The sequence below is a fragment of the Bombus fervidus genome, chromosome 5 (genome assembly GCF_041682495.2).
Source record: "Bombus fervidus isolate BK054 chromosome 5, iyBomFerv1, whole genome shotgun sequence".
Taxonomy (NCBI): Eukaryota; Metazoa; Arthropoda; class Insecta; order Hymenoptera; family Apidae; genus Bombus; species Bombus fervidus.
This window is the reverse complement of record NC_091521.1, coordinates 16,855,976-16,877,871: the sequence shown is the minus strand read 5'-3', so window position 1 is coordinate 16,877,871 and position 21,896 is coordinate 16,855,976. Positions and strand designations below refer to the sequence as shown.

Below are 21,896 nucleotides of genomic sequence, written 5' to 3'. Positions count from 1 at the left end.
AAAACTCGATTCTATCGTATCATAATATTTTATAATATGTATGTGTATCTATAAAGCTTTTTTAATTGTAAATAAAAATGAATAAACGTCGATGTCCCTCTTGTTCGAGACTTTCTAATAAAATGAAACAAAGGCGAGATAACAAAATAAAGTCGAGATAACAAAGGCAAGTAAAGATACAGTAGAAAAGGTAAAAATAATATTTTGCTTCGGCCATAAGTAGCAAGGTAGTAAGTAAAGTCCATAGATAGACGGACGAAGGATAATAATTGGAAAAGTTATCGAAACATGTTTTTGGAAATGATTCTCTCATTCTCGAAGGTAATCGATATTCCAGCAGGCAAAGATATACATTTCGCAACGTTCTTCTTTCTCGACGATTTATTTATTTATCGTTTAGATCTTACAAAAGAACATATAATACATATTACGGCTTGACAGTGAATTCATAAGTAGTACAATATTCAAAACCTTAGAACTTATATCGTAGCGCACTCACGCTCGTGTGTTAGCTTAAAAATTAGAATCACTCGGTGTGAGAAAGAACCCATACGTACGTGCGTACTTACTCTCTTTGGACAGGTGTATATGATTGTACGCATGACGGCAAAAGTATCGATGACAACCTCGTGTGCCGTATACATACACACGTACGACACGATTTGCGAGAATTCGGCGTCTGATCGTCTCCGCGTTTTATCCTCTTTTTAAATAGAAACAACGACAATTCGCCGTAATTACTTACGCGTAACGAAAGAAAAAAGAAAAAAGAAAAAATACGGAAGTCACAAAATTTCGCTGTGTTTTTCGTTAAACAGTTTTCTTTTTCCTTTCTTTTTTTTTTTTTTTTTTTCTTTTATTTTTACACAATACGAAACTAAACGAAACTCGTCGAATCTCGTCGTTGAATAATTTCTTCTTTCCGTGTTGATAATACGAAAACCGAAATTCACACGATTTCGATCACGAATCGTAAAGTTTCGTTTTGTTTCGTCGAATAATTATTTCTTTTCTTTCTTAATAATACGAAACGGAAACAAGATTCGTACGATCTTACGGCTAAAAAACGGGGGACCGTATCGTCGTCGTTCGCTCGACGACGTTTAAAATGGCCCCTCCTCTCATTTAAATACAATACAAGAATCGAACGTGCTTATACTATATTCTCTTATATCTTTCACATTTTTTTTTTTCTTTTCTCTCTGATCGGAGCGATTTTTGAGCGATTGGCTCTACAGCTCCTCGGTAATGACTCGAGTATTAATTCTGCTTTTAAAAGACGTGATCGATCAAAGGCGGACGATGAATATCCGGTTGTGTTAATGAGCTTTCCTAACGACTAACACCGAACTTTCCTTATCTTTGGTTTACCTACGAGCTTAATATTTTTTTCCAGAGAATTCGTATGTTTTGTGACTGTGTGTAATGTATGGATGTATATGTATGTATGTATGTACGTGTGTCTTATACTCGTGTGAAAGAGAGCGAGAGAGGGGGAGAGAGAGAGAGAGAGAGGGGAGAGAGAGAGAGAGAGAGGGACAGATAGACAGACCTTTTTGTTATTTTTCTTTTAGACAGAATCGTACTTAAGCCTAGCTTAGAAGATATCGTTTTTTTCCTTTTCTTTTATATCCTATGCTCATCGAGAATCATTGAAAAAACTCGGAACGTTTTCTAGAACATTTTTTATATCCTCGATTCGAGCGAGAACGCTCCACGCACACGTGAAACATGGGAAATCGGCTATCGGTGCGTTCATGGGATTTTCCTTTAACTTTTTCGTTACTAATAAACTGCGGATTTTTATGCATTTATGGAAAATATAAAATTATATAAAAACCGCGTAAAGCGCACATAACATGCGTAAATATATAAAATATTCACGGTCGATTGATAATAATAATGTTAATACGTAACGTAATTTTTAATACGTATTTAATAGGCGAAACAAATCCCGTTAATAATTCATCTTCAATCGGACAAATAAAAATATGGATTTGCATAAATATCCGCAATCTTTAATAGTTGGTAATTCCTTTCTTTTTTTTTTTTTGAAATAACGTGGCGCACGCGACAACCCCGTTTGGTACACAATTTTATTCGTCCCTTGGTTTTTCATTTTCGTTTACTTTTGTTTTAGCTTCGTTTTGTTGTATCTCTTTTGTCTCCCTTCGTACGCGTGCGTGCGTCTCCATCGACAACAGACGTCGTGCCACAAAATGCCATCGTGCAGGACGCATGGATGACGATATACAATGAAGTCGGCGAAGAACAATGACAATGAGAAAGAATTGGATTAGGGTAAGACGACGCGGTCCAAGACGAGAAACCGGGAGACTCGTTTATGGAACTTCGTACTCTTAGGTCTTGTGACTGATGCTACGTTGGCAAGAGGATCTTGAGATTGATCGAAAATATCGAATAGAACGATCAGTTTCGTTTCACGGATACCACCATCTCTACTACTTGCTCTCGTTCACGTTTCCCAATTTTAATTATCTTCTAACGTCTAAAGATTTGACTCGCACATTGTTCAATTTTGATTCGCCCGATGCTACGTGTTGTCCTCAGGGTCGCCTTGAATTCTACCGAATCTCTATCTCAAGAAATCTCCGAGAAAACGTATTTTTCATTCGATCTTAGTCGGTCAAATCCCCCAATCCTTTCGTTACCCAGCAGCTTCGCTCGCTCGTCCCAATCTCAAGATCATCCCTAGCAAAAGAATCCAGTTCGCCTACCTCAAACTTTTTCATCTAAATCATTTGTCTTAAATTATTTTCTTCCGAGTCTGCAACAAAAAAAAAAAAAAAAAGAGAGAAAAATGGAAAAGAAGGAAGAAGAGTAAAGGAGAAAAGGAAAGAACGTTCCCTAAATTTTCTCATCTCGTCTCGCGCTCCATTTTTCCTCCTTTATAATACCGGGAAGTAGAAGAAGAATAGAAAAAATGGTTGTTCCTTCAGAATCTACGTTCCGTTTTCTACACGTTGCTCGCTCAACCGATTAAGGATCAACATCGATTAAGGAATAATATCGAACGAGATCTTGAAACAATCGAATCTTGAAATAGTCGAATAATTGAAAAACTTTGTCTGACATAGACAGAGAAGCGTACTACGATGATAGATAATTCGTAAAAATACGAAACTCGGATCTCTGTACGTAAGTCGGGAAGATTTCTGACTTCCTCGACCCTCGTAAGCTTGTATGGCCTACATATTTCATCGTAGATAGGACGAAATAAATTTTTGGTATCTCGGTTCGCAACTTCGATGTTGAAAACACCGGAACGCAACAACGTAAATTGACGGAAAAACGACGTTGTGTAAATGCAACGTTGTCCCTTAATGCATCGAGGCCTGTTTTCAGTGCGCGCTATAATCGAATTTTCTCCATCAACTCACCAATCCCATCCTCTGCAGCCAAGGTCATTTTGCAGTCCGACCATTCATATACTATATATCGCGATACTATATATATGATAACGCATATACTATGACAAACAATCTCAACATCATCGATAATTCTCCATTTTTCTACTTTCTTTCTCTAGATCGCGCGGGGCAAGCGATACTCCACGTTATCAATCGTTCGTCCGCCGTTATCAAGGGGTGCTCGTCGTTTCGATTGTTCCTTTCGACCCTACACGCCATTTTATCTTCGATCGTTTCGCGTTACGATAAAAGCGACGCGCGGGCTACCTTACGAGGAAAAAAAATGAAAGATAAAGCACGATACGAAGCTTTACGTTTCTTTTCAATTTCGTTTCATTCGTGCGCGTAAATGCTCGACTTTCTCGTTTGTTTCTTGGTAGACAGACGCTTTAAATTAACGTAAACGTATGATTAGAAGGAGAACTTAGACGTACGCCTATTATACCGTATCAGCTGATTCTTCCGCATTTTTTGGGAAAGTCGTTCGGATCAACTGGCGGGAGAATCGAGTTTCGACATCTTTTTGTCACCTGTCGCTCTTAGTTTTGTGTTTTCTTAACAACGCGGCAAACGTATATCGATGGGAGAAATTTTGCGATCGAATAAGCTCGGAGATGCAGAGTATTGTAGGATCGAATTATTATTCGAATAGAATTAAGAATTGAAAATTAGATTTTAATTTCTGTCTGGAGAATTTTTACGATCGTACGATGGTAGATGAGTAGACGGTAGACGAGTACGATATTTTTATCTTTCGTTGTTTATTTGAGCGATCGAAGGAAGTAAATTCTATGGTCTAACCTTCCGAAACGGTATTTCCTAAATATAGAAGCTTTTGCAAGTTTTATCGAGTGACTATTTTTATAGGTTTCGATATAAAATTGTTCGTCCGGCTTTTCTTTTTAGAACAAAGCGAAAAAGACCATCGATCCAACGAATATGGATTGGGTAAACAATGTCGATTGTGTGAGCTGGCTCCCGTTACGCAAAGCCGATTAATCCGTTGACAAAGTGCAACGCGCGTGACTCAAATTTTCGATACCATGATTGTTTACTTACGTAACTTTATTCATATAGAATTTCACGCTGATATTTTACTAACGCAGTTAAGCTACCAGCATCATCTGTTAATAATAATTTTCGCAAACCCTAAAAACACGCAGCTAAATAAATAAAGCATTAAAATAACAACGATATAAGTTGTCGAACGTTCGCTCGAACGATTTCACCACGATATTTCCCTCCTTCGCAACGTAAATCTTTAGAAAACTTTCATTCGAAAGCAAGAACGACGAAAATGCCAATCTCAGCGATTTTTATCTCCAGAAATGCAAAGATAAATTATCCTTCAATGTCCGCTCGTTTCTTCAACAATTTCAGTATTTCGCTGCTTCTCCAAAATTCACAACTTTCCAAGAATTTATAATTCGAAACGCGGGATGATCGAAACTCCACTGCCACCAATTTCCCTGCAATTCTCCCAAAACGCAGAAACTTGCTGATAAAATTCTAACCGAACTATCCTGCTCGTTCGAACCTCGATAAAACCTAATCTCTACGAATAATAAGTTAACAGCTAAGGGATGGCACTGAGGGGTCGGTCGAGAAGCAAAACACAGGTACCTACTCGTCCAATCTAGAACACAGCTTCTCTATCGTACAATAAGAAACTATAGCCGTTTCTTTCGACCGTCGCGCGTTTCGTTCTTTTATCGTCTCGTTTGCTCTCCGCGGCTCTAATAGAAAAGAAAAGACGATTCGCTGTGTGATATCGTCGCGAACGATCAGTTCACTCGCTCCTTCCTTCTTTCCCTCGATTGTCTGACGTTCAATTAGCGGCGTAATTAAGCTAGCTACGGAGACGAAGGATTTGCCGGATCATCCTCTGCCCTGTGATAACTCGAGACTGTGCTAATTTATTCATTGGATGTCGCGAAACCGCGCGAAGCTCTCGAAACACGATTCACTTGGGGAATTCGATTCGTCCTTGCTGCTGCGAATTATGCAGCTGGAGGAGGAATACGCGAGCGCGAGACTTTCAGCTCGATCGCGAGGAACCGATGTTTCCAGATGGGCGGATTTCCGCTCGAAAGTTTTCAGAGACCGCGACCTGTTTGGAAACGTATGACGGATTTTTCCGATTGCCGGGTATCGCACACCGATGTTTTCAGAGATACGAATTACTTTATTAACTTTCATCGTCGACTGATTTTTTTTTTTTTTTTTTTTAGTAAACGATAGATTAATATATCTTAAATTCGAGAGATAGGTTGGAAGTTATTAAAAAGCTAGTTCGTATTTCACTTTGGTGAAACGCAGGTTAATGAATGAGCTTTAAATTAGGTCTGTGTTAGGTTTAGTTTTGGGGTAGAGGTGATAAATCGATAGCGAAATCTCATTTTCCGGGTCAGTTTCGGTTAATCCGAAACAGGTGGTTAGAAACTCGCACCTAAATCTCCACCAAAATCTCCCTTACTATTCGTAATTTCGCTAATATTGTACAATAGATTAAAATATATAAAGTATTTTTACTTCTGTTACATCGTACAACTCTTAAATCGATTATGAAAAAAAATTAACGATCAAACATCTGTTTTTTTCCTTTTCTACGCTGATTTGACCGCGTGATCTATAAATCAACGGTCGCAACTGTATTCCGTCTTTATGCCAGAAATAAATTTCCCAGTCACGATCCACTCTTTTCTAGTCTTCCTCCAGTATCGTTTGTAATTTCATACCACAAGCAATGCCGTTTCAATTAACGTCTCTTGTAAATCTATGTTTCAATTTCCAACAAATATCTTTCATCTCCTATTCGAAATCTATTTCAGCATTTCCAAAAAAATGGTCGAATTTCAATCGTCCTTTCTCTCGCAGCCTGCAAATTCCACCATATAGCCAATGTCGTTTTAATTAGCTTCAGCATTTCTATAGACTTAAATCTCAACTAAATATCAATTCTCACCCTATCGCAGACGCATCTCGCTACTAGAAGAAATAAAAAGACAAAATTTCACATTTGTCGCAAATGAATTTGTGAGACAATTACGAGATCAGATTGCCCCCATTCCTCCTCCAGCGTCAAAGTCCAACGCTATCGATACTAGCGTCAGTGTCCCTAAAACTATCTCTGAAGCAATCCAGAGAAACGTTAACAGTGTTCGATAATCGTTTCTACATATCGAGATGGATCTACCGTTGCGGTTTTCCAGGGGATTTTGTGCGTTTACAGAGAGAGAGAGAGAGAGAGAGAGTGAGAAAGAGAGAGAGAGAGAGAGAGAGAGAGAGAGAGAGAGGGAGTAAGAGAGTGGAGATTGATCCACAACGATAAAACCGGCGCGATTGCACGGGGAATTGACTAAGCTTTGGGGTGGATCGTCTCCTCGGTCAACTTCCGTTCCCGTCGAACTTCCGAGAGCCTCGCGAGGACGCGGCTGGCCAGAAATTGCCAACTCGTGGAAACAATCTTACATGTGTACATGTGTCTCTGTGTGCGCACGTATATGTGTATGTAGATTTAAGCAACGATGAATCAGACTCGGTTGGAATAGTCTTCGTGCGAATCGAAAAATACATACAAGTATGAGAAACGTTCACGATATATTTAAAAAGTTTAGCTTGAGAATATTTGTGGTAATATTTTAAGATTGGCGATATCGACGATTTTAGATACGTTCGATATATTTGGTTAATTGGAAATATATGGTAACGTTTTCAAAGTTGGAAATTACGTGATATCGATATTTCTTACTTCTTCTTGCTCCTTTTTTTTTTTCTCTTATCCTGCTAGAATCTAATATAGGAAAAATTGCATCGCGGATAAAACGATTTTCGTGGATTTTAACAGTAAAAAAGCGTTCGGTGAAAATCTGGAAATACGACAGAATTGAAAGAGGCAGTTTCGAATTCTTTGATGATATGTAATTGAATTAATTAGTAAGGGGTACTCTGTGATTGATAAAATGAACAGATATCGGTGGAAGTTCATCAGAGGCTGTAATTTCGTCGATTGCAACCCGATCGCGGATTCCCATTTCCATTTGCGAATTTATATCCAATTAATGTTGTTAAGTTATCGCTGATTGATCATTCGATGGAAATTAGTCAAAATTAGATATCTACGTGATCGATAATGCAGTCTGTAATTTACTTATTGATAGTTTTCGAAGACATTTTTCCCATTTTTCCTGAGAAAGGCTGTTCCTTCCGCGGTAAACATGTAGAAAAAAAAAAAAGAACATTAAACAGAGTAAAATCGCTAAAAGGATTAATTAACTAAATTATAATCATCGATACTAATCCTATGTTCTACTTACATAAATTCTAGACAAGATTTATATCTACCGTTATCAATTATTAAAGAGAATAATTCTTTCTACGACCTACGAAACATCGAGCCTCGAGAGGGTTTTCTTATCGGTTAAGGGCGTTTTATCACCTGTACCAATTTTCCTTCGAATCCCTTGATTTTCCCGACACCTTCCCGACCGATAATAAATCTTGACATGAGACGCGTGTAAAAAACCGAGGAAAAGATACGAAAGATCGGCCATAAAGCACACGAAGACTATTCCCGACCAATTATGTACAAACGTTCTCTATAATCGAGCGAGCTAATGAAAAAGTCGCGCGAAAAACACGAGTTTATATTTAATAATCGATCGTTCGAAAAAGGGACTCCATTATGGAGAATAAAAGTACGTCGAAAAGTCAATAATACAAAATGGTCACTGAAAAGTGCCAGCTGGTTAAGCAGCTTGTAAACGTACGCGGCGATAACGAGTCCGTGCGTAGAAAAACGTGAATCGAACGTGTTTTTCCCCTCGAAGATACATATATTATATTCCAAGCGTGCTCCGTGTCATCTCGCGAGATCGCGCTCGATAAATCCGATTCGAGTCTCGTCGACGTCCGACAGCACGCGCTTCAAAATTCTCCTCACCGTGCATAGGTGGAATCCGGTCTCGCGAACGATCCGTCGATCGTTTCGGCACGGTTTTGACGCGACTCGAACGCTTCTTCATTTACGAGAACAGCCAAATTGATGTTTCGCTCGTCGTCGCCTCGAAGTTCCTATCACTCACCTCGGCTTCTTGTTGGCTGAAACTGACGATCGACGTTTCTCGAGTCGTCCGTTTCATCGTGTTCAAGTTCTCACGCTTGTAAGTTTCATTGGTTTAGTTAGATTTCGCGGATAGCGGTGGAAAGAAGAGCTCGATCGAGATACGTAACGTTTGCCATGCCAGATTGATTGTTTTTTTTTTTTTTTTCATTTTTACAAGAAGACTACGGATCATGGAGTTGTCCGAGCCTTTGTTGCAATTTAGAAACATAAAAGCTCGTTGAAATTGAAACACGTTGAAAAATGTTGGAATACGTAATTCCTAAACTCGTGGAGTAAAACCTCGCATCGATTGCCCCTTCGTTGGCCATAAATTTCCCAAGGCTTGGAACTCGCTCCGTCTCATCGAGGAACGTTGTCAACCAGATTATTCCATCGCTAAAAATTCCAGAAACTCGATACATCGCTTGATCTCGCGCCAAAGCTCGAATTCGGCGAGATAGTACCCTTTAGCCAACGATCCTTGCTACAACGAATTCCTTCCACCGGAAGAATACCAAATACTCTGCGAATATCCATAAAATCTATGTTGCCAAGCGACGACGGCGGAGAAAGCTTGTTCGAAGTGAGAAAATAAAAATACCTCGGCAAGAAGGATCGTTCGAGACGCGTCAAACCTTGGAGAACACCGGTGAGAACGCACGCGACGATACACACACATACACACCTCGCGCGATTCGATTATGCACGCTCTTATGTTTCGGAATAGCGAGAACCGTCCTCGTCCTCGTGCACGGGCCGTCTTTCCGATCTGTTTGCTGGGTCGTCCGGCGAACATAGCCGCTTCTACGTGAACAGAACCGACAGAAACAGGAGCAGAGAGCATAGGAGGACGGACAGGTCGAGACGAACGAGGTCAGGCGAAGACGAAAACCATATGGAACCCGAGGAGCCGACACGAGCATTCTCATGGCGACTCGAAGGTTGTTCGGACGCCATTAAATCCTCCCTCGAGGGCTCCGGGCACGGCAGCTCTTCTAGTTTCAAGTCGAATAGGTTCTTCACGTAGCACAGTTTACCCTCCACCATCTGCACCTGTAACAGTATGCACGAAGAAGGGTGTTTTAGTCGGGGATGGCTGCGGTTCCAGGGTGAAGTGACATTCTTGTAAGCTTAAATTAAAGCACTGTGCAGAGCTGGAAAGATGATTAGCGAGACGACACTGGGTAAGGGAATTAGTGCTCTCTATCGCTCACCGTCACGCGTTGCTATATGCCAATGGTTCAGTAACCGGTGCTCCGCGAACTTGTTCTAAGCGTTTCGCGAGATTAAGTTATTCCATCTTGACGAAAGAATTGTCCACGTTACGATTTTTACGAATATAATACCTTCTTTTGATTAACGTTTTCTTATTTTTCTTATTTTTTTCTTTTTTTTTTTTTTTTAGAGGAATATTCTTACGATTAGACAATTCCGTCTACTAATAATAAAATAGGAATAAAATTCCTACGACAGTGTTAGAATTTCTATTTGTATAAATAACATTTCCTTACGACTGTATGGAATTCGAACGATGTTGGTTGTAGTTTCTCGCCTTCTTCGAAAGGATCACTGGAAAGTATGCAAGAGACTGGTATCGAGAAAGTTGGCGCAATTGATAAAACTTTCGCCGCTTCTTGCTCTTTCTTTTTTACTTTTTGCTTATTTTATAAATACGCGAATAAATGATATTTCGATACTTCTTCTCGAATCTTATTAGACATTGAGTTTATACGTGGAACGCTGATACACACCGCGCGTTTAACCTCCGTTCACGATTCAGAAAGCTTTTCTCATTTCGGGCGCAACTAAAAGCAACATCAGAAACATTCGATGGTTCGATTTTTTTTTGTTCGCTGGAAACGAACGGACGAATTAAAACTTTAGTCGCGGCATTATTTTGACAAGTGAGTCGATGCGTACATATTTTGAGAATAAATCGAGTGGCGAGAAACGTGGCCGAGTGCTTTGGCCAGTTTTAATTGTATATAAAAATAGAATGCGGCGTTTCGTTAAACAAATTTCACAGTTTGTTAAATTGTTCGCTTGAAACTTCATGGCGCGATACATTTTTATTAAACGATAAAAAGAAGAGCAGTACGAATAAATAAATGCCTTTCGTCACGCAGAAAAATAAGTTACGCTATTTCGAATAAAGTGTTGATTTTACTTGTGCTTTTTCCCAAATATCGTCGTGCCTGGTCAGCTTATCCTATGCTTTCGTTGGACGTTTAAATAAAAAATAGTCTCCGAGAAATTCCAAGCACGTCGAAAAAACCGGCGAAACCAAAGGTCCCTTCGTGATAAGAAACTTTATAACAGCGTTTCATAACCAGACAGTGTTTCGCGCCCATGTCGGTGGTACGGAGCGTTTCGTGAAATTCCAGACGATTTTGCTACATGTTTTAATTCGGTCGCGCGTCTCTTGAACATCCGATACATTTTATCGCGACACTTGGATATGCGATTCAAGCAGTTTGAAAATCTTCTCTCGCGACATTTACACGACGTGTACGGTTTGCTTACGGTGCGGATATCTGTTCGTACGTAAGATAATATGAAATAAAATAAAAATAAAATCAGGTTACCGAAATTAGAGTCGACATTGGATCAACGTAACACTTTGTTCGCTTAAATACACGATCGGTAAACGGTGTGGTGAAAATCGAAGATTTCCTTAAAATATTAGCTTGTCCAAAAACCTATTGTTTCTTCCGTTTTACGAGGAAACAATAGACGCACAACGTTGTTTGTTTTATATTATTTTGTCGAATTACGTACGATCCATTTCATTCTGTCGAGATAAACATTTCACAGACTTGGTTTCACGTTTGTGCGAAGGTGCACTGTTTGCGAAAGAAAGACACTTTCCGGACAATCTAATACTGGCTATCGACAGAGAAATATTCGCGAATATCAAAATTGTTCACGAAGAAAGAAGAAAAAAGACGTTGTAGAAATTGTAAATAAATATTACGTGATACGCGATATTAACATGCCAGGCGCGACGAACGTAACATAAAATATAATGGCGACAGGTTATTCGTCCCTTAATTCAACGACAGATTCGAAGAAACGTGGTGATGGAATTGGGGCGAAATTGATCCCGTTCCCTTCGATGGCAGGAAGAAAAATATAGAAGGTAAACGTATATCTTACCTTTGGCTGAAAATCGGAATTCGAGGAAGAATCCTCGTATCCATCTTTGCTCTCGTATTCGTCGCCCAAGTAGGCGTCGTCGTCCTCGATGCTGCCGTCTCTCAAGCTCCCGGTGCGATATTCCTCTGTAACAGCAGAGAATCGAAAATTCGAACAAAATGCATATCGAACAGTCGTCGAAAATGCGTTCTAGATTGTTGCTGTTTCCTTTCTTGGTCTTCTATATCCCGAAATGAAATAGAGAGGAGAAAAGGGGTTGACATGTCGTAGATAAAGCGAAATAAAACGGAAACTTTTTGTTTGAAAAAGGATCTACAACGTGGTCCGCGTAACTATCGTCGCGAGAATCTTAGGATCCCTTTCTTTGATCATTTTAGTAAAATGGAATGTCGTTGAAAGTGTAGCAAAACGAAAATTAAAGGACGATCGTGGTTCTCGTTGTAAAAAAGTCGTCTACTTGTTAGAAATGTGAAAATTTCGATATCCTTCTTTTTTCTTTTAATTTATGCACGCCTACTGTCACGTTAATTTTCCGTATTTTCATTTTAAGCGACATATAATTTGCCTGTCTGCTTTTAAAGAGAATAACTACATTTTCATTTGTAACCGATTGCTAGGAAATTGAAATGCTCTCGAGGAATATCGATCAATTAAACCGATACCAAATATTCCTTTTGAAGGATTCGATTATCGAACAGAGAATTTGAAATTCGAAATTCCGAAGGTCTCTAACAACGAGTGGAATATCGGAAATTCTATTTTATTGGTCGGGTACTGATTAAACGTTCTAGATATCGGTAAGTCCAAGCATCGGCTGGATTATTAAAGATTTCGTACGACGGTGAATTTGATCATTGAACGGAAAACGTTGTAATTTAATTCTGAAAAATTAGATCGCAGAGACGAACAACGAAACTGTAAAATTTCCCTCGATATCTCGAACGTTAATTAATTTATTTAGCGTTCGCTTTCAACCGCAATTTTATGCCCTGGATATTAAATTTTGTCATTAATTCAATTAATTCAACTAATTATTAGCTGTCAGATGATATCGTTCAGACACAGGGAATTATTATAAAATATTTGTTTTATGAAATTTTATCCTGTGCGATATAATGCGGCTACTAGGTGCAACGAAACAATGGAACAAAATTTAATATAATATCATTTGTCGATATGGTTTACAATGAAACGAAAGCTCCTTTGTCTCCAAGCGGTGTTCGCTCTTTTTTTTTTTTTTGTTTTTCATTTTATTTTTCGAGCCTTTATTCGTATCTGGCAGTAATAGCAAACGTGACGCACCAGCAAAATAAATGAATTTAATGGATTCGTGATTTACGTTATGGCTGGTCGTTATAAAGGTTAATATTCCGGCAGACTTTGTACCAATTGAAAGAAACTGTAACGCGAAACAGGTGTTCTTGCGATTCAATTTTGCACAAAGCGGCTAATAAACAGAAACGATTGTTTTTTTTCTTTTCAAATGTATCGATTAAAAATCCATCTATACACAGTACACATATCGCGTTCCGATAGTTTCGTAAAATAATATTCCTTTTTTTCCGTTTAACGATAAAAATATTGTACGCTTTAATCTAAAGCATCCACGAAACTAGATTCGAGTAGATGAACTTTTACTACGAATAATTAGTCGAAGTTTTTCTTTTTAATTTTTGGCGAATCGAAATAAATTTGGCCAACGAGATGGTTAAAATACCTCTTCTTCTGTATCTCAGACAATCAGAACTCGATCCAAATATTCGGTACGAAGTAACGTTTACCATGAACTGCGAAAACAATGTAGCGAAAGGAGCCATCCTAGCGGACAATGGAAGATCCTAAGAAGCAAGCCTTATTCATTCGTTACAATGAGGGAAATGCACTTGGACGAATTCAGCCCACTGTCCTCGATGCTTTCTTGTTCACGATGAAAGATAATATTTTGAACGATGAAAGATTAATATCCGAATAGGAATAACGGGATCATAAAGCACGATTCACGCGTGTTCAATCACGTTACGCGTTTCATTTTCGTGCTACTATCTGAGAAAAAGCTCGCTGTTACATTTACAAAATGCATAGGTTGTAGACTTTTCTTTTACAAATTTACTCAACTTTACCTCAACTTGTGTCGACTTTGTAAAATTTACTTGCAACATTTTATCTAATTTATCAGGCGACTCGCGATTCGTAAAACTCACCTCTCCAACATTTTCTTCATTTCGTTACTTTGCTTTATTACTCGCTGTTTTATTACAAACTTCTCGCTTTCTTGTTTCGCTATTACCGAATATCCGCATTAATACTATCAACGCGTGACTCTCAACGTCGTAAAACTTCATCAACGCTGTTACATAGTTTTACAGAAAGATAGAAGTGGGTCTAAGACGAAAATCTGGCTAGCAGAATGTCCAAGAAAATTGAACGGGCAGACAGTAGAAACGAAAAGCGTGTAAGCACCTTGAACCTACCTGAGTTCCGTGCAATTTCGAGCGCTTCGTTCCATTCGAGGTCGTCGTTGTTGATCTTCAGCGTTGCGTTATTGCTCTCCAGGAAGCAAGTGAGCTCCTCCAGGGACTCCCGCAGCTTTACGTTCTTCGTCTCGTTCCTCAGGCCCCAGATCCATGCCAGCTTGCAGTCGCAGATCAGTTTATTGCCTGAAACCGAGACACCGGCGGTGGATGTTTGATTAGATGGACCCTCGTCTTAACGTGTTTCCACGCTGTCGTTCATTGGAAAAGGACGCAGCAATGCTAGAGAAAGTTCGGGAATACTCTGATTTCATTGAGAAATTTAATAATATCACTAACGAGCTTTCACAATTATCCTACCTTTGGTAATAGCATTAGGTTGTCCGGAAAGTTTCTTTCGTTTCGTAAAGTGATAATAGACGAACAACAATTTCTGTTTTATATTATTTTATCGAATTACGTACGATCCATTTCGTTATATTCCTATTATTATGGTCGTGCATAATTCAATAAATTAATATAAGACAAAAAACATTGTGCGTCTATTATTTCCTTATTAAACGAAAGGAACTTTTCAAATATATATTGGTTTGGCAACCGAGTGATCGCGGATTTTGTCAATACCACCTAATGACAAAATCCATAATCATTTAGTTGCCAACCCAATAGTATCCAGTGGAATGGAAAGGTTCAAGACTTTAGAGGAAAAAAATACAACAAATCGAAGATATATCGATACTATTAGAAAATACAAACACCCGAAGAATCTTGTTAGTTCTCTTAGTTGTAAATTAAAGTTGGTATAGTTATTTTTCAAAAATTAATACTACGTTAATTTAAAAAACTCGAAGAACCCTATTAGATCCATCGAATTGCAAGTAACAGTTAATTTAGATGTAAAATTTGCGTATACTTTTCCCTTTTAAGAGGATAATCAAGAAATGAAATGAAATAAACCATTCTCGGCGAAAATACCGTTCGTTACTATGTTAATTCGAATACGTGGCAACATCGTAATTCAGCGGCGAAGAGTCGCAACTGTCTGCACTGAAATAATTCAAGAATGATCTGGCTGGGCTACAAGGGATGGGAGACCGCGTGCTGACCATTGTAATTAATTGTTTAATAATACATTCCTAGCAGAGGGGAAGCTTCTCCAGAATTTTGTCCCCTGTGGTCCTCAGAAATTCATGCGATTGCGGTGTGTCGTCCATATACAACCGGACACGAGGAACGAAAAGCCGACTAGAGACCGGCTTTTCGACTTTGCACGCGTTCTACCTCTAAGAGCTTCTTTATGTTCGCCACTCTTGTGGAATTTCCATAGCGAAGTTCGGCTCGCCAGGAGTTTCGCCGATTACACACGATTCCCTCGGCCCATTTTAATGAGTTCTATTTGTTTTCACTCCCACGAGCGTTGGGAATGTTTTCATGTTGTCTGAGAATCGCGAGAAAACCTTGCCGATTCAGACATCCATGAAATTTATATGAAATTAAGAGATAACAAAATCCTCCGATGAAAATAATCCTGGGAAAAATACGAGATTCGAATACAGTTTTCATCTCATTTTTTTTACCTTTTTATCTTCCATTTTGTTCCCTTTCGTGTAACTATTGATTTCTCGATTTTGATAAACACAATGGAAAAATGTTCGATGCGAAAAATATACACACGAGAAATATCAAATCTGCAGTGCATCTGTATAGAGTAACAAATTCCCGATACAACGTTACAAGTTATTAAAAAACAAAGGAAGGGATTAATTTTTCGGACATTCTGTACCTCCACAGAGTACGCGATTCCCCGGAGAGCAGCTACAAAATTACAGAAAATTCATTGTCATTTACGGGAAAGTAGCGTGGATATCTTTTCTTCTCCGCTTTCTTTTTTCTTTCTCCTCTGCCCACCGCGATGACGAAGAGCGAAGGAAGAAAGAATGCTATTAAAGTTGGTCGTTTCATTTTCGAATTCAGTGAAGAAGGATTAGCGCAAGACAACACCTCGCTTCTGTGAATGTAATGGATACGAGCGTGGTGATTGTTGCGTGGACAATGGCGCTTAGCAATTATTTTAAAGCGGCACTCGAAACAATGAGAGCGAGTCGCGTATATAGTAACTTGTTCCATATTCCAGCTTTGAAGCTCATAATGACTCATAATAACAGCAGAAGCGGTGACTGAAGACGAGCCAAGACAACCGTCTCTGTCTCTTCAATCTCCATTTATCGTACTTTCATTGTTACGTGGCTCGGCTTCGCGATACATCCGTTTAAATTCACGTATCTCGAACCTCGCTAACTACTCTTAACGAGACAACGGTAGAAATCATCGAACTTCATTTTTTTTTTTTTTTGGAACGACGAAACCACAGTAAGAGGAGAAAGATGAAACTATCGTGTTGCCTATCGGATTTTTAAAAATTTGACACGCTACGAGATGTATTGGTACCTGTAAGAGTGAAAGAAAGAAAAGAAAAAAGAAAAACGTCATGATGCAATTTTTTCAAAAAGTCAGAGAGAATAGCGGAGTTGTAGGATAGAAAATAAGAGTTTTCTAATCTTTTACCAGGCTTTTTGTTTATTTCGTTCATTTCGCTTATTTTTGTACAGAGGATTAGAATGATGGAATTGCGACGAGGAAATGGCAACTTTTGTATTTTTTTTATTAAAGTCTCGTTCCTCTGGATTACTTTTTCACAGATCAAAATAATGGAATCGTGAAAAAAATGGAAAATTTTTTCTGCAAGTTTTTCACCGGCTCCCATTTTTGCGGAAATTTTTCCCAGAGATTTAAGTAGACGCGTGGAAATTATCGTAACGCGATCGGATCGCAATTTTTTAGCGCATTGAAAAATCAAATTATTAGAATCGGTCGTCTTTATTTGCCGAAAATACTATAAAATTTATTTCTCAGCGATATTCCATTTTTTCATATTCTCATGAACATTACCCGCAGGTTTCTGAAACTTTCCACGAAGAGATAACTTTCAAGAAAAGAGGTAAAACTCCTAAGAAAACAGAACGTTCGCTAAATTTACAATGTCCACGAGCTCGTCGAAATAAAGAAGGCAATCTCGTAAATAAAAAAGTTAAGGATTCCATGAAAATAAAGTGTTCAAAGAGGCACAGCTTCGAACCTATTTATCAAGATTTTGTAAACGAAAGAATGATTTATGTAGAGTCTTACGCAAACGAATTTTAGCTTCTACGGTGAAACAAGCGCCGTATCTAAATAAGATCTTTTAACAAATAGAAAAAACGCATAGAAATATTTCCATTAATTGATAAAACAGTTCGATCATCGAGTATAGAGAACCTCGCTGTTAAAAGAAAATATAAGAAGATAAAACGGTGAAAATTCTAGTTTTAGTATTTTAATATCAGCAACCTTTGAATTGATAATTATAACGACTCTTAAGAGGCTTTATACTTTTTCTATACTTACGAAATAAGAACTTTTATAGAAACGAAAAAAGTACTGTAACTTTCAAATGTTTCGTATCTTCCACAAGGGACATAAATTGAAGAAGAGACAAGATCAAGAAAACTATAGAAAGAATTGACAATACCAAGAAAAGAGCGTGTCTAGGAACGTTTAAAAAATGCAAGCGATCGAAATTCGCTGGATGGAGGGGGAATTAGCATAGAAATTCGTCTCCAGGCAGGTGAAACGATATTATCGTCGCTGATTGCTTCCGTTGGCTCGTCCAGCGACGAGTTACAAACGAGGAGTAGAACGGCAGAGCTCGTTGCTCTCTACTCGTTCTTCCTGCATCTTTCATAGCCGACATTTTCTAGTACCTCGCGTTGTGTTAGCGGGATAGTGCGCTGAAAATTGAAAGGCCAACCTGGCGAAACAAGCGGACTCGTGGGCTCGACTCGCGAAAGAATAACGAAATAATATAAAGAGATCTGGAGGACGGATCTCGTTTGCTGGAACGCGATCCTGCCTGATTCATCGCGGAATCAAGGAAAATACAGGTCAGAATAGGGACGTGCTGTTTCCGGATGAGCGACAAAATTGAATAAGTTGTCTCCCTTCGAGCATGAACTTGTATAGGGTTAAATCTCGTGGCTCGTTTTCGTGTTTTCTTCGTACAGGCAACGTTGCTTCTCTGCTTGACGGTTATTGCCTGCATTCTAAGTATTTTTGCCGTGATTTGTCTGTTGTGCGCTGCCGATGAAATTGCTACAGTGTAGGTTCGCCTTTTGTGCAAAGAATTTATTAAACACGAAGAGAGATAGCTTTTAGTTTTTACTTTTTACTTTTTCTCGTAAATATTCGTATTGTACATTATTTTATCACCTTTATAATCAGTCTTTTTCCCCAGTGCTCGATCGATTACTCTTATTCAAATTATTAAACTTGATTAAAATCCGAATCGACAAGCAAGAAATCGAAGTTGAATTTTTCTAATATTTCAAAATCCACGGGTACGCGTTCTTCTCAATTTCCTTCGTCGGTGAAGAGGAAAATTCTGCCGAATCGTTTCATCGGCGATTATCGGTAGCCACGCGTTCCATACCGAGACGTGGCAATCAAAATTTATTCAACGATTTCAAACGAGCCGAAAATGAAACAGGATAGCCGTTTGAACGCGACCACTTCATCGTTGCGCGCAGATTTAATAGCGACATTTAACAGCATGCCTATAGAATAATTTTCCGTCGGAAGCCGCGCCGATTATACACAGGAAATTTACGGTATCAAACGGGTCAATCTTTCGATTTTCAACGTTTTCGCTTGGTTCGCATACTGAGTGCAATTATGCTCGAATCATCGTTCGAATGTTCGAATTGCAAGAAAGTTAGAGAGAAACGACGCGCGTCCTCCGCTATTTTTACTTATTTAAGGCGAACATTTTCGCCGGAAATCGTTCGAATGAAAAAGAAAAAGAGGGCAAGCGGGTGACAATTTTCGATAGGCCGCACGAATTGTTTCATTATTTCATTATTCTTATTAAAAGACAACGGATAATTCCTAGCGACGTCTTAGAATTCTTTCATCCGCTGTTCGAGCGATCTTCGACGAGAACTATTTTCAATCGAGTTGACAATGTCCAGACGAAATTCTGAGACGAGGGGCGAAGGATCAAAAGAGTGCAGAGTGTTCCGTAGCTACTTTTTCCGCCTTTGAACTGTCGCAAATATTTTCTCCGTAGGTTGTGTGTATTTTCCCGCGCGATAGACGTAAACAAGGTAAGCGGAAAAAGGAAAGCAGAGAAAACGAGTGGCTTATTGAGAAATTATTCGTAAGACTGGGCGAATGCCTGACAGCATTTCATTTTCAAATATCGATTGTTCGAAAGATTAAACTTCAATCTTGTAAACCATTCCCAAACAGGTGTATTTCTAAAAGCAACTTTAAAGCATTGACTCGATAATAATCCCGGAAGATAAAGCACGCCTAGAAAAAAAAAAAAAAAAAAAAAGAAAGAAAAAAAAAAGGAAAGAAAATGGAACAAACAAAGCTACTACTCAGAAAATTACTTCTTTCAGTAGCACCTGTGAACCGTTCGAAAAATTCTTTTAAAAGTCCTAACGATCCGACAAAATCCCAATAAACTCTTCGCTCCTGAGAACATCTGCAAAAGTAATTCTAAAGCTATCACGAAAAACCTTTGAAATATTCCTGTGCTGGCTAGAAATTCTCATTGACCGAACCTCGAAATACGGAATTCATAAACGTATTAAAAATCGAAGAAAACGGAGAAACAAAAGAAACGAAGAATATCGTTGAGATTTTCCTAAGATCTACGATTTTTCCATGCTTTTATTCGTTTCGGTGTACTTTACTTTAGCTTGAATCTTTACTTGCCAATGCTTGTACTCGTTCTAGACGGTTTTGTAGTGCATCGAACGGCACAAACCGCTTTCAATCAGCGATATCATCCAGTAGAAGAGTCTTCCACTACGCAAGATGCCGTAGAGAAAGAGAAGACAAGGCGAACGAGCAGCGTTTCCCTTTTTCGAGCGTGCTACGAGTGTTTTCTCATCGCAGTCTTGCCCGATTGAGATAGAGGGCAATATCGAGAACCGATCGTCGATTCTATCGAGATGAAAGCGAATGAATACTCCTCCCTCTACCTTGGAAGAACGTGCTCGCGCCAAGTACAGCGAAAAGTTATATAGGTTATAGAAGAATTTTTCTCAGGGATATCGTAATAATTAAACGGTGGATTTTTATGCCAGCTCATTTCTTTCGCTAACGCGATTAAAGAAGTGGAAGTTATACCAGAGATTTGCTTCGTTCGCTAAATATTAAACCAGTATTTTACTTTGGATAATTTATATTATATTTGTATTTATTATCGCTTGCGTTTCGGCTTCACGCAGCTTCCTATTTTCCACGTAACTTTATCCAAATTTTACACATCTGCTTTCCTTACATTTATTCCATCTAAGGTTGCTCTTTACTCTTCATTGCGTGAACTATGGATTAATTACTTAAACGGTTAGTGCAAGATCAGTCTTAAACTCTTAGCAATCTTCCAGTAATTATACTTTGGTCTGATTTATTTATTAGGTCGTCCGAAAAGTGTCTTTCGTTTTATGAGGAAGTAATAGACGTACAACGTTTTTTGTTTTATATTATTTTGTCGAATTACGTATGATCCATTTTGTTCTATCAAGTTAAAGATCACAACGTTTGACAGATTAGGTTTCATGTTTGTACAAAGAAAGACACTTTTCGGACAACCTAATAATATCGCTTTATTTTTGTATTTTGATATTTCATGTATTTTTGTATATTACACGACTGTCTACAGCTTTAAATTTTCCAAAACCGCATAAATATTCGCGCACCAGTAAGAATAAAGTAGCAATTATTCTCAGAGTTGTTGTTCTAAATAAAATTTACTTTAGTTGCTTTCTATTTTTCTTTCACCAATGTTTTGGTTAAGATACACGTTTCGTGATGAAAATTTGTACGCGTGCAGAATTATCGAAAGCGGAACGAAAGATCAGAGACGTTTCACCGACGGTAATCAATCAACGTGTTTCAAGCTGATGAAAACTCGGTTCACAAAAGATGTTTGGAAAAGCTCGTAGCTCGTTGCGATTATAAAGAACGCGTTACGACCTCTCTTTGATACACGGCAAGAACTTTGACGGTGCACAGGATTTCAATCAGATTTTGATTTCTAGTTGGCGGATGAAACTGCCGTGAGCAGACACGGTTCTGGGAAAGATAGTTCTTACGGATGATCTAGTGAAAGCCTTCGAGCGATCCGCGCTGCGATGAGACGGAACAAACGATCGTCAAACCGATCGTCGAGTTTTCGCGTAAAGATTATTATCAGAGTTGCGGGAGAAACCACGAGGAACTTGTTCTTCAAAGAGAATTAACAGTATCGTTCCACCTCTTTCGTTTCGACGTGGCGAACTTTGAAAATGTTATATAATTGAAAATGATTAAAATCGTGAGAAAATTCGATATACCCCCGAGGAGTAGAAAAATTATGAATTTATGTACAAAAGCGATTAAAATTGTGAACGAAATTGGACGAGATATCGCAAAGTATGAAGTATCAGAGTAAAAAGGTGATTACAATTATGGAAAAATTGTGGAAAGAGTAAAGAAGAACTGAAAGTTACGAAATTATAGACTGAAAAATGATTGGCTCTTGGTATTCTAAAAAAGTCACAAGAGTACCAACGAATGGTAAATGTAAAGCAAAGAATAAGAGGAACGAGCGAACGAGAATGACAAAATTGTAAAGCGAAGAATAAT

The 21,896-nt window shown here is 38.6% G+C and overlaps 1 protein-coding gene across 2 annotated transcripts in view; it reads right to left on the bottom strand.

Annotated features, from left to right (window-relative positions):
* Positions 1 to 6,516: 6,516 nt before the first annotated feature.
* The window catches only part of Con (leucine rich repeat protein connectin), a 355,327-nt gene continuing 339,947 nt past the window's right edge, over positions 6,517 to 21,896 (bottom strand). For both annotated transcript variants that reach the window (XM_072003046.1, XM_072003047.1), the window contains 3 exons: positions 14,163 to 14,348; positions 11,692 to 11,816; positions 6,517 to 9,588 (listed from right to left, as the gene is read on the bottom strand). In XM_072003046.1, coding sequence (XP_071859147.1) covers positions 9,340 to 9,588; positions 11,692 to 11,816; positions 14,163 to 14,348 — 560 coding nt within the window. In that variant the 3' untranslated portion in view covers positions 6,517 to 9,339. The remainder of the gene's footprint in view (positions 9,589 to 11,691; positions 11,817 to 14,162; positions 14,349 to 21,896) is intronic.